This window comes from Capra hircus, chromosome 14 (genome assembly GCF_001704415.2).
Source record: "Capra hircus breed San Clemente chromosome 14, ASM170441v1, whole genome shotgun sequence".
Classification (NCBI taxonomy): domain Eukaryota; kingdom Metazoa; phylum Chordata; class Mammalia; order Artiodactyla; family Bovidae; genus Capra; species Capra hircus.
The window spans coordinates 44,549,032-44,561,753 of NC_030821.1; the positions used below are offsets into that span (position 1 = coordinate 44,549,032).

Below are 12,722 nucleotides of genomic sequence, written 5' to 3' on the forward strand. Positions count from 1 at the left end.
CCGCCAGCCACTGCAGCTGCCTCAGACAAATTCAGATGTGGCCCACTTCCTTCCTAAGAGGAGCACAGGTCTTACCCAAGAACAGGAAATTTGAAAGGTTCCGTTGGAAGTTCACCATCTACCTTTACGCCATTGCCTCTCACTTCATTTCCTCCATCAGGTCCCTGGGACATTTTGTCTCCATCCTTCACTTTTTTGACATACTCATCTGATGGACTCCTCCACCATCTGTGATCACATGACTCACATTGCTGTTGCTCACCTTGACCCTTAACTTTGCATTGCAGCCTTCATTTCCAACTTGAAATGCTTAGATTGTATAAAATCCTGCTTGAATGTATCCCCTTTCAAATTGTCCAGCCTTCCCATCTATACAGCATCTCTGTGTAGTAAAGCTGTTCATCTGCATACCAAGTTGGAAACCTTGGGGTTATCTTTTAGGTTTCTCTCTCTCTTACCGATTTTATTTATTTTTAAAGTATTTATGTATTTCTTTAGCTGCCTCAGGTCTTCGTTGCAACATGTGGGATCTGTCATTGCAGCCCACGGACTCTCTAGTTCTGGTGTATGGGCTCAGTTGCTCTGTGGCATGTTGGACCTTAGTTTCCTGTGAAAGTGAAAGTGTCAGAAGTGTGTCCGATCCCTCGTGACCCTACAGACTGTAGCTCACCAGGCTCCTCTGTCCATAGGATTTTTTTTTTTAATTGGAGACTAATTACTTTACAGTTTTGTAGTGGTTTTGCCATACATTGACATGAATGTCCATAGGATTCTCCAGGCAAGAATACTAGAGTGGGTTGCCATTTTCTTCTCCAGGGGATCTTCCCAACCCAGAGATCAAACCTAGGTCTCCCGCATTGCAGGCACATTCTTTACCATCTGAGCCACCAGCGAAGCCCAGGGATCAAACCTGAGTCCCCTGCAACCTGTGTTGCAAGGCAGATTCTTAACTACTAGACCACCAGGGAAGCCCCTTTACCTATTTATTTATTCCACCAATATTTGAGGATTGCTGCTGTGCCAGGCGTTATGGTAAGAGCTAGCAAAACAAATATGGAGGCCGCCTGCACATTTCAAAGTTCTGACACTTCTTCCCTTAAAGATCCTTTGGCTCTTCCTTTTCTTAGCACCATTCGCCTCGCTTGACATAGCTTCCCCAGCTTGCCCCAGCCAGGATTAGTGAAGCAATGTCTCGTCTGATGACCCAACCTTTGGTCTTTTCTTTTCACTTCCTCTGGATACATAGAATATTCTGGAAATATTTATTCATGGGTGATTTTTTTTTAGATTTTTTTTCACTGTAAAATACACATAACATAAAATTTACCATCTTAACCATTTTTGCATGTACAGCTCAGCTGTAAGTGCATTCACATTGCTCTGCAGCCAATCTCCAGAACTTTTTCATTTTCCAGAACTAAACTCTACCCATTAAATAACAACTCCCTGTTCTCCCTCCTCCAGCCTCTGGCAACCACGCTTCTACTTTGTGACTCTAGGAGGTTGACTCTTCTAGGTTCCTCCTGGGAATGGAATCATACAGAGTTTGTCCTCTTGTGACTAGCTTATTTCTTTAGCATTAAGTTCCATGGAAGGTTCATCCATGATATAGCACACATCAGAAATTCCTTCCTTTTTAAGGCTGACATTCTGACAACCCACTCCAGTATTCTTGCCAGGAGTATCCCATGGACAGAGGAGCCTGGCAGGCTACAGTCCATGAGGCTGCAAAGAGTCAGACACAACTGAGTGACTAACACACATAGGCAACACACACACACACACACACACACACACACAGGCAACATTCCATATGGACTTTCCAGGTGGCTCGGTGGTAAAGAATCCATCTACCAGTGCAGGAGACTCGGGTTTGATCCCTGGGTCAGGAAGATCCCCTGGAGTAGGAAATGGCAACCCACTCCAATAATCTTAGCTGGAAAATTCCATTGACAGAGGATCCTGGCAGGCTGCAGTCCAGGGGGTCACAAAGAGCTGGACATGACTGAGCCCACACACATTATGATTGTTCCATGTGTGACTGGGCTGTGTTTCATTCCTCCCTTCTTTCATAGAGGCACCCTTGGGTGGTTTCTACCTTTTGGGTGTTATGAATAACGCCCCTGTGAATGTGGGTGTACAGATATCTCTCTGAGACCCCGCTTTCAGTCTGGGGTGGTATATACCAAGGAGTTGGATTGGTGGATCACACAGCAGTTGCATTTTTCATTGTGGAGGGCCCACCATACTGTTGCCGACAGCAGTGCGCCAGGTTTATAAGTTCTCTACTTCCTTGCCAATACTTGTTAGCTTGAGTGGTTTTCTTTTTTCAGTAGTAACCATCCTAGTGGGTATGAGGTAGTATCTCATTGTGGTTTTGATTTATATCTCCCTTACAATTAGTGTTGTTGAACACCTTTTCGTGTGCTTCCCGGCCATTTGTGTATCTTTGCAGAAACGTCTCTTCTGGTCCTTTGCCCATTTTTCAATTGTTCTTATTACATAAGTGGTAAGAGTTCTTTATATATTCTGGATACTATCCAAGTATCAGACAAATGATCAGCAAATATTTTCTCCCATAAAATGGAGTTTTAGTCTTATTTAGTGTAATGTGTTTTAACTGTAGAATAACACTCATTAAAAGGACTTTTCTCTAAACATTATTTCAAGAATAAAACATCCCTTAAAATTGTTTCTACACCAGATTTGTCTTAATGTGTAAATTACACAGCAAGGTAAATTTTAGATAAATTTTATAAAACCCAGAGTAAAGTAGAAGATAGCCAATTATTTAGCTTATTCTAGCTGAGGATTAGAAATGTGCTTTTGGCCTGGCCTGTCCAGAGAATATAACCTTTAAGCTTATTAAGTTTGATAAAATGTTAGGGAATAGAGCCTGTAATGTACTTAAGAATGAGGACTCATTTTCCAAGCTTGAAAGTGTTCTGGATATAGAAAAAATATCTGTAAAGGAAACTGCGTGGTTGGCTATTCTGTCCCCAAGTAAATCACATATGTCCCTAAGCATTCACACACTATCAGGACTAAGAAAACTTAGTATAATAAGAGCTTATTGATCCAGTAATCTTTCTTCAATATCCGGCCAGTCTCCAAAAAGGATTTCCAGGGCATTATAAGTCACATACATAAGAGCATTCCTGATGCTAGGGAATGTTAAACCATGTCATTAGAGGAGATAACCATACACATAGATTGACAATAATTTTATTCCAGGTTTCCCAGTAGCTGTAACAAAAAGAGAAACAATATTGTGGTTCTCATTCTGTGATGCAACAAGCACACCAGCATGTCATCAGACCAGATTTTTCCTGGCACCAAATTTAAGAGGAAATATATCGCCTAGACCTTTATGAGCATGACAGTAATCCACGTAATGGACAGCATTTCACATTCTTTGTATGAATCTTCGTTCATAGACTATCTCGGTTCATCCTCCTATCTCCGCTGGATAAAAGGCCAAGGCTTGATATGAATTATGCTTCTGTGGAGGCATCTCTAAGGCAATTAATGTAATGTGGTATAAAACTTCTGATCTCATAGACAGGAACCATCTGTGACTAGATTGGCCTCAGCCTGGTCTCTGGCTGCCCACAGTTTCAAAGCCCATGTCATCGTACCTCTGCAAGACTTTGGGCCCTTAAAATACCAAAGCCACATTTCAATGGGGTTAGCACACCCCTTAAACTGCATTTTATATCTATATAACTTGATAATGCCTTTAGAAAAGGAAGCAATGAACCGCCCTGACAAAAGAGACAGCTATTTGCTGATGCTGTCACTTGTTCTAAACCAGGACCTAAGAACAGTTTTGAAGTGACTATTCCTGGTCCTGCCTTTTACAAAAGAAAAAAGCAACATTGGAAGAAAACATTAACATTCAAGAACTAATGAGTGTAAAGATGGGACTCATCAGAAGTAGTTTTTCCAAACCAAATTTACTGAGGCGCTTTTGCTGACTCTGCCTGTTGCAGATTAAAATCAGCAGGAGCTACGCCAGTGAATAGGTCTGTGTGTGAAAGACTGCAAGTTAGACGTCAGGAGGGGCAGCTCAGGGCCCCACCTGTGCCTTAGCAGCTGCACATGCTGCATCCCATCGAGTTGGTCTTGAGTGGAGAAGCACATCGATACTGAGAAAGCAGTTACACATCACACCTTTGCTTTTTAGCTGAGAGCTGTGGAAACATCAGTTTCTTGGTTCATATTAAGAATATTCCTTGCTTAACACACTAATTTCTTCGTTAGAACTACACTGTATACACAGAATAACTGGATTTTGCAAGGCTAGCTCTCATAAGTGAATAATGTCACAGCCCAAAAGGAAGGCTAACAGGTCAATTGTTGGCATTTTCTTGAACATGATGCCATAATCCAGGAAAGACTGGCGGTTATTGTCAGGCAGTTTCAAGGGAACCAGAAGAGAAGTGGAATGGTGGGCTACATGGACAGACACAGGGAGATCAATTCTGCCTTTGCAGGAACCAGTGAGATGCGACCCAGTCAGGAGCAGTGACAAGAAGGAGATGTGGTGGCGTCAGGCGTGTGTTGAAGGTCCTGCCAGCCTCCTTTGCTGACCATGGACATGGCCCGTGAGAGAAGAGGAGGCAACAGGGATGACTTACAGGGTCCAGGCTTGAGCAGCTGGAAAAATAGAGTTGCCATTATCTAAGATCTAGAGTGTTATGCACCATTGCTTTTTTTTTTTTACATTAAAAAAATTTTTGGCTGTACTGGGTCTTTGTTGAGGTGCACAGAGTCTTCATTGCTGCAGGTTTTCTCTAGTTGTGGAGAGCAGTGGCAGCTCTCTAGTAGCGGCATGCGGGCTTCTCATTGCAGCGGCTCCTCTTGTCACGGAGCTTGGACTCCAGGGTGTGTGGGCTCAGCAGTTGAGACGCATGGGCTTAGTTGCCGCATGGCATGTGGACCTTAGTTCCCAGACCAGGGATTGAACCCCTGTCTCCTGCACTAGCAGTGTCTCCTAACACTGGGCCACCAGAGAAGTCCCTCAATTACTGTGGTTTTTAAATGTTGCTAATAATTTCCTGTAAGTATATGGAAATCAAAGCAGATTACATGTGTAGCTCCTGAACCAATCAATGACAGCCTCTGCCATCAAATTTTCAAAGTCAGATCAGGCAACTGCACTTTGAACATAACAAATTTTAAGACACATCAAAATCAGCATTTTTTTTCAAAGCAGTTTTTTGTTGGGAAGAAAATGTAAACAATAGAAATAGAAAATTATAAATATTGTATACAGTTTTACCTTTAGCCAAATTCTGGTTCATTCTAGATTAAAATCTTTATCTGCTGCGTCAGTGAATAGGTGCATAAAATATGGAAAGAAGCTGGAACAGTTGTCTAAGGGGCCTGCATGTGCCTCATTAGTAGTAAGTGCATGTGCTGAGCATGTTCCATGTATTGTTTATGTGCTTTTCCTTTTTTTCTAAAAACATTATAATGTTTAAGAAAAACTGAGAAAGCCAGATTGTTTTGTTGTGAGTAAGGTGACTTGAAAGTTCATGCAACATGTATTTTAATCTCTAAAGAAAAAAAAATTCTCATCAAATTCCTTGGTGGCTGAGACGGTAAAGAATCCACCTGCAAGTACAGGAGACTCAGGTTCAATCCCTGAAGATCCCCTGGAAAAGGATATGGCAACCCACTCCATATTGCCTGGAGAATCCCATGAGCCTGGTTGACTGTAATCCATGGGGTCACTAAGAGTCGGACATGACTGAGTGACTAACACTACTAACTGATTGGAAAGCAACAAGCTGTAATTAAGGTTTGAGTACAATGATGCCTGACATTCAGAACTTCCACTGTTGCTGTTTGGGCTGTTTGCAAGTGACCTTATGTCTGGGTGAGGGTCACTTACCTGCCGTACCAGTTTAGCCAGTGACCCAGAACTCTCTGTAGCTCTTCACCCCAAAATAGTAACTCTCTACATGTTAAAACTGGTTTATTGGTAAAAGTAGGACCTAAAAGAAAGTCAGCCACTGATGCCTGAGAGATGGTGTTTTCTCCTTACTTTTTGCTGCATTTGATATGAGAAAGTATAGATGATGATGATGGAATTAGGAGGTCCCTGAGGGTCTGAAGATTGATGGGTGTCGGGAGTCTTTGGAGTAAACAAAATCTTGGGCATGTGTGAGCGCTCCTTTGTGTGGATGTGTTTCGCGTGAACAGCCATCTGGAAGCAGCCAGGCATCCACTTTGAGTAGTTTCCACCTGTCTTCTTTCCCACCACCAACCCCCCACCACTGACCCATGAACAATGTCATTTTGGTGTGTCTTACTGACTAAGGGATTGTGCGTTGCTCGAGAACTGAGCCTGGGATTGGAACACATGAATCACGTGAACCAGGGTCAAGCCCAGATTTTTCCTCTGGACAAAATCAAGATGTATCAATGGCCCAACCCCACAGCGCTTTTGATGACAGCAAACTCAGATGGCTTCCTGTTCTCTTCTACTTTTAAAACATTATTTATTTATTTATTTTTGGCTAAACTGGGTCTTTGTTGCTGTGTGTGGGCTTTCTCTAGTTGCAGTGGGGGTGGGGGCTGTTCTTCATTGCGGTGCAATGTGCGGTAGCCTCTCTTGTTGCAGAGCACGGGCTCCAGGCACACGGTAGTTGTGATGCATGGGCTTAGTTGCTCGCAGCATGTAGGATCTTCCCAGACCAGGGACTGAACCCACGTCCCCTGCATTGGCAGGTGGATTCTCAACCACTGGACCACCAGGGAAGTCCCTCTTCTATTTCTTGTTATCAGGTCCAGGATTACCAGAAGCTCCTGGGCACACACCTGGTTTCAGGCTTGACTCTGGTTTTGACCATCATGACAGTCACGCAGAAGTGCTGACACAGGGAGGGGCAGTCAGTGGAAAAGGTGCCCCCACCGCCTTTGTCTGGTCTCACAGGAAAGAACAGGTAGTAAAGGGTTAAGGCTTCGCTGATGCAGTGCTTCCAAAATACATTTGCAGAAAGGTTAAGCTGTGTTTGTCTGTTTTCCAGTTTAGCTTGCTGTCTGAAGTGGTGGAAATACTTCCACCATTTATTTCACTCCACGGTGGTGGGTTGTGATTGAGTCGGAATAAATAGTACTTGATTTTTGTAAGTTTATCATTGAAAGGCTAGCAGATTTTATTATAAGGCAGGATAACTGTACTCTTGTGGCTTCATTAATTATGGTACCTAGACATAATTAGGCTCGAGCTAAGTATAGCAGATAAAATGGAAAATAATTCTGAGGACAAAAAAGAATTGAGATTCTGAGAAACTGAAAGAGCATAAGAGAGGGCATCCACTGAGTCTCAGGCCCAACACATGGAACTAAAGCCTCATCAGTGTTGGCTTCCTCATGGGGGTTTTTAGGAATATGTTCTAACCCTCTTGATCTTATCTCCATACCCTATCAACAGGGATCATCTAAAATACCCTCTGTAATTCATAAATAATAATTCTTATGAATTTGATTTATTCAATTTTAATTCATACACTTTATTTTTTAGAACAGTTTTAAGTATACAGAAAAAATTGAGCAGGAAATACAGAGTTTCTGCATACCTCCTCTGCCCACATCCACACCCAATTCCCCTTGTTATTAACATCTTGTAGTGGGTACATTTGATACAATTGAGGAATCCACGTGGATATGTCAGTATTAACTAGAAGTCCGTACTATATGCTAGGGTTCACTCTTTGTACAGTTCAGTGGGTTATGACAAGAGCATGATGTCGTGTATCCCCCCCATTAGAGGATTATCCAGAATAGTTTCAGCCCCCTAAACATTCCCTGTGATCCTCTTGTTCATCCCTCACCTGCTTTCACCTTGAACCCTTGGAAACTGCTGATCTATTAACTGTCTCTGTAGTTTTGTCAATCCATTTTTAAGTGACTAGCCAGCTGTTCCTAAGAAAACATCCTCCATTCTTTTATTTATGAAATGATCCCTCAATAAATACTATGTGCCAAGCAGTGTTCTGTGCCTTGGGAATATAGTGTTGCTGTTATTTAGTCCTTAAGCCGTGCCCGACTCTTTGCAACCCATGAACTGTATAGTACAACAGGCTCCTCTGTCCTCCACTGTCTCTTGGGAGTTTGTTCACTCATGTCCATTGAGTCAGTGATGTTATCCAGCCAACTTCATCCTCTGCTGCCCCCTTCTCCTCTTGCCCTCAATCTTTCCCAGCATCAGGGTCTTTTCCAATGAGTCGGCTCTTCCCATCAGTTGGCCAAAATATTGGCGCTTCAGCTTCAGCAACAGTCTTGCCAGTGAATATTCAGGGTTGACTGGTTTGATCTCCTTACAGTCCACAGGACTCGTAAGAGTCTCCTCCAGCATCACAGTTTAAAGCATCAATTTGACACTCAACTTTCTTTATGGTCCAACTCTCACATCTGTACACGACTACTGAAAAACCATAGCTTTGACTAGACAGACCTCTGTCTGCAAAGTGATATCTCTGCCTTATAATACACTGTCTAGGTTTGTCATAGCTTTCCTTCCAAGAAGCAACCATCTCTTAATTCTGTGGCTGCAGTCACAGTCCACAGTGGTTTTGGAGCCCAATAAAAGAAAGTCTGTCACTGCTTCCACTTTTTCTCCTTCTGTTTGCCATGAAGTGATGGGACCTGATGTCAGGATCTTGATCTTCAGGCCAGCTTTTTCACTCTCCTTTTTCACCCTCATCAAGAGTTTCTTTACTTCCTTTTCACTTTCTGCCATTAGAGTGGTATCATCTGCATATCTGAGGTTGTTGATATTTCTCCTGGCAGTCTGGATTCCAGCTTGTGATTCATCCAGCTTGGCGTTTTGCATGATATACTCTGCATATAAGTTAAATAAGCAGGGTGACATGACAGTATACAGCCTTGTCATACTCCTTTCCCAATTTTGAACTAGTCCATTGTTCCATGTCTGGTTCTTACTGTTGCTTTTTGACCTGCTTACATGTGACCGTGTACTCACATCTCTTGAAGAATTTTCTGCAGTTTGTTGTGATCCCCAGTCAAAGCCTCTAGTGTAGTCAATGAAGCAGAAATAGATTTTTTTCTGAAACTCCTTTGCAGTTTGATTTTGTGGTTCCTCTGCCTCTTTGAAAACCAGGTTGTACATTTGGAAGTTCTCTGTTCAAACCCTGCTGAAGCCTAGCTTGAAGCCATTTCGTCTAAGGAATTCTTGATCACAGAAGTAGATACAATGGTCATCTGAATTAAATTCACCCATTCCTGTCCGTTTTAGTTCACTGATTCCTAAAATGTCAGTGTTCAGTCTTTGCCATCTCCTGCTTGACCATGTCCAATTTACCTTGATTGATGGACCTACCATTCCAGGTTCCTATGCAGTATTGCTCTTCACAGCATTGGACTTTACTTTCACCACCAGACACATCCACAGCTGAGTGTCATTTCCATTTTGGCCCAGCCGATTCATTCTTACTGAAGCTATTAGTAATTGCCCTCCACTCTTCCCGTGTAACATATTGGACACTTTCCAACCTGGAGGCTCATCATCTGGTGTCTTGTCTTCCTGCATTTTCCTCCTGTCCATGGCGTTCTCCAGGCAAGAATATTAGAGTAGGTTGTCATTCCCTCCTCCAGTAGACCACATGCTGTCAGAGCTCTTCACTATGACCCATCCATCTTGGGTGGCTCTGCACAGCATGGCTCATAGCTTCGTTGAGTTATGCAAGCCCCTTCCCCACGACGAGGATGTGATCCATGAAGGGGTGGGAATATAGTAGAGGACCAAAACTAAGAAAAAAAAAATCCCTAAAATAAAAATCTCCATGACACTTAATATTATAGTGCAGCAAGCCTCCAAGCTCAGCTAGGTCCTAAGTAGGAGTGAAATGGGCCCGTGCCTGAGAGCACAGGATGTGAGCAGGGAGTTAGCAAAGGTAATTGGAGAATGGGGCCTCGGGCATTTAGCCCCAAATCCTCAGGTCAGACCCTGTCCTCCCAGGCTAGGACACAATGCCATTTCCCAACATTTCCTCTCCTGCTCTCTCTGAAATGAGTGCTATCACCTCTTTTAGACTCTTTCTAAGCTTTTACTACTAGTTATTGTAGCCCTGCCTAGCACTAATAAAAGAAAATAGGAAGTTTATAAAATTATAGGAAGTAGGTGCCCAGGGTCATCATCTAAATACCAATTGGACAAGATCTTATCCTTTGGAAGTGGATGACCCAGTCTCAGCCTCCAAGCCCCTCTTCTTGGGCAGGCAGATGTCAGTCTCCATGAGTCTTGCCTTAGGGAGGCCCACTCTTAGCCCTGCTTCCTTTCTCCCAGCCCTAGTCCTCTAGAAAGAGCAGAGGTTTCAGTGGGTAAGGAATTGGGCCAGGGAGAAGGTGGGAGACTGAAAGAGACCCCTTTCCTCCTCTGCAGCTCCACTTCTCTCCTCCTTTTTTGTTTCACACAAGAAATGTGCTTAAAGAGCAACTAAATGGACTTCTTGGAACCATCCTGGGCACATTTTCCCAGCATACCCAGAGGGGAGCCCATGGTGTAGGTCTGCTCCCAACTACACATTCAGCAAATCACACTGGTAGCATGACCTGGCCGTGCTGGGAGCATGTCTTCAATACACCACCGAAATCAGCCAGTGCTGGCACTTCCCTGATGGTCCGGTGGCTAAGACTCCTCACTTCCAGTGCAGGGGGCTCGGGTTTAATCTCAGGTCAAGGAGCTAAGATCCCATATGGTGCGTAGCATGGCCAAAAAACAAAAACAAAAAAAAGTTATTTTTTAAAAAAGCAGTCAGTCAATGCTACAGATCAGAGTTTACTAATTTTTTGTTCCCCAGAGAGCTTCTTTACTAGCACACCGCTGGGCAGACCTTTCTTACTCAAATCCTTACATTGACTCTACCAGAGAAATGAAATCCATGGGCTCTATACTAATTTGCATGATCCAGTCCTGTTCTCCATGGTTGGGGGGACAGAAAAGGAGAACCCCACCCCCAGCCCAAGTCAATAGGGGATTTGATCCTGTACGTTTTGAACAGTAAGGTTTGCTTTAAGCTGTGTATAACTTCCATGTACATTCGTCAACCTTGCAAGAAGGATCGAGGCAGCTCACAGGTGTTCATCCGCCTTATCATTGACATCTCACAGCGAAATGAGTGCAGAACTTCCTGCGGCAGGTGTGGGGCCAGGGTCACTTTGAGCATTTCTTCCCCGCCCCGCCTGCCCCGTAGACCATTTTTGCAGGTCCTGTGTAATTACCAGGGCGCCGCTCTTGCTGACCCACCCTCTGTGCTTCCGTAGGACCGCCCACGCGAGAGCCAAAGCCGACGCCGCAGACCAGGCCGCGCTGGCCGCCCGCCAGGAGTGTGACATCGCGAGAGCTGTGGCCCGAGAGCTGTCGCCTGACTTCTACCAGCCAGGTGGGACCTGCGATGCTGTTGGTCCGGGGGATGCAGGACGGGTGGGGGGTGGGAGCAGGTAGGACCTGCAATGGGTGGGGGGCAGGTGGGAGCCGGTAGGACCTGCTGAGATAGGAGGGGGTAGGGGGCTAGGAACGTGGCCTCTGGTTTCCTTTCGCCTGCTTTTCTTTATAATCTGAAGATCTGTGCCCCCTGAATTTCAGCAGGACTACAGAAAAATTGGGAGCTTAGCGTAACACGTCTGAAGTCTTGAGTGTTAGTGCTGGAGTTCTGGCTTGTTCTTCCCCAGTGTGTCTCCCTCGCCTTCTGCTCTCCCACCCAGAGCAGCAAACTTCCAACTGATAGCATAAACAAGATGAGAATCTAAGAGAAGCATCTAAGCAGTTGTGTTAATGTGTTGGGGTCCGTCACAGGTGCTGAAACAAATACCTCAAAATCAGGCACCTGTAACAATCACATTAGCAAAGAAAACAACTAGTAAGTATTGGACTAATGTTTTTAATACACCTCAAAGGAATGTTGGGATGTAAAGAAATGCACCACTTAAAGACAGTTGCCTCTGCGCAGACTAAGAGGAGAATGTATGTCATGATGGAAGAAATGAAAGGGACAGCCACGCACACACAAAATCAACCCAGATCATCTGCCTCTCAAACATTATACCATAGCAGTAAGCAGATAGTTACAGTAGGGTTAAATATTTAACTCACTCCTTAGAGCTTTCCTAGTAGACTGTTTCCATCCCTTTCTTTATTACAGGATGTTATAGGATTATGTTTAATATGTGTTATAGGAAAAGGTGGCAATTGCCATTTTATTGATTCTCCATAGTTTTAGAAACAACTTCCTGTTGATTCAAGGGATCAACAAGTTTCCAGGCAAAGAGACTAAAAGAAATGTTCTTAATTTCTAAGTATCGAAATTTGTTTTCTTGGTGAAGAGCCTTTCCACATTGGTTTCTGTTAATCAAGCTGGATAACTAGCACCCTGCACAGCACGTATGTCCATTACCCATTTGGCTCCAGTGAGGGTGATAAGGCACTGGAAGCCATAGGGCATCTGTGTGGCTGCGTGAACAAGGTACGTCACGGTGCGCAGAAGAGCAGGCTTCCTGTAGAAGCTAGAACATCGACTGTAATATAGCACGGGAGAATGAGAAAGGAAGGACAGGAGTTTTTTTTCTTTTTTTTTTTCTGTAAAGGGTGAAGACAGTAAAAGGCCATGTTAACAAGACTGTTTTTATGAGAGCACTTTGGGACAGGGCTGGGTTCGGTTGCAGAGTGATTGAGTTACTATAGAGTGACTAGC

General features: G+C 43.9%; 1 protein-coding gene across 4 annotated transcripts in view; it reads left to right on the top strand.

Moving 5' to 3' along the window:
* The window catches only part of JPH1 (junctophilin 1), an 87,923-nt gene that overhangs the window by 55,938 nt on the left and 19,263 nt on the right, over positions 1–12,722 (top strand). For all 4 annotated transcript variants that reach the window (XM_018058395.1, XM_018058396.1, XM_018058394.1 and 1 more), the window contains exon 3: positions 11,296–11,414. In XM_018058395.1, coding sequence (XP_017913884.1) covers positions 11,296–11,414 — 119 coding nt within the window. The remainder of the gene's footprint in view (positions 1–11,295; positions 11,415–12,722) is intronic.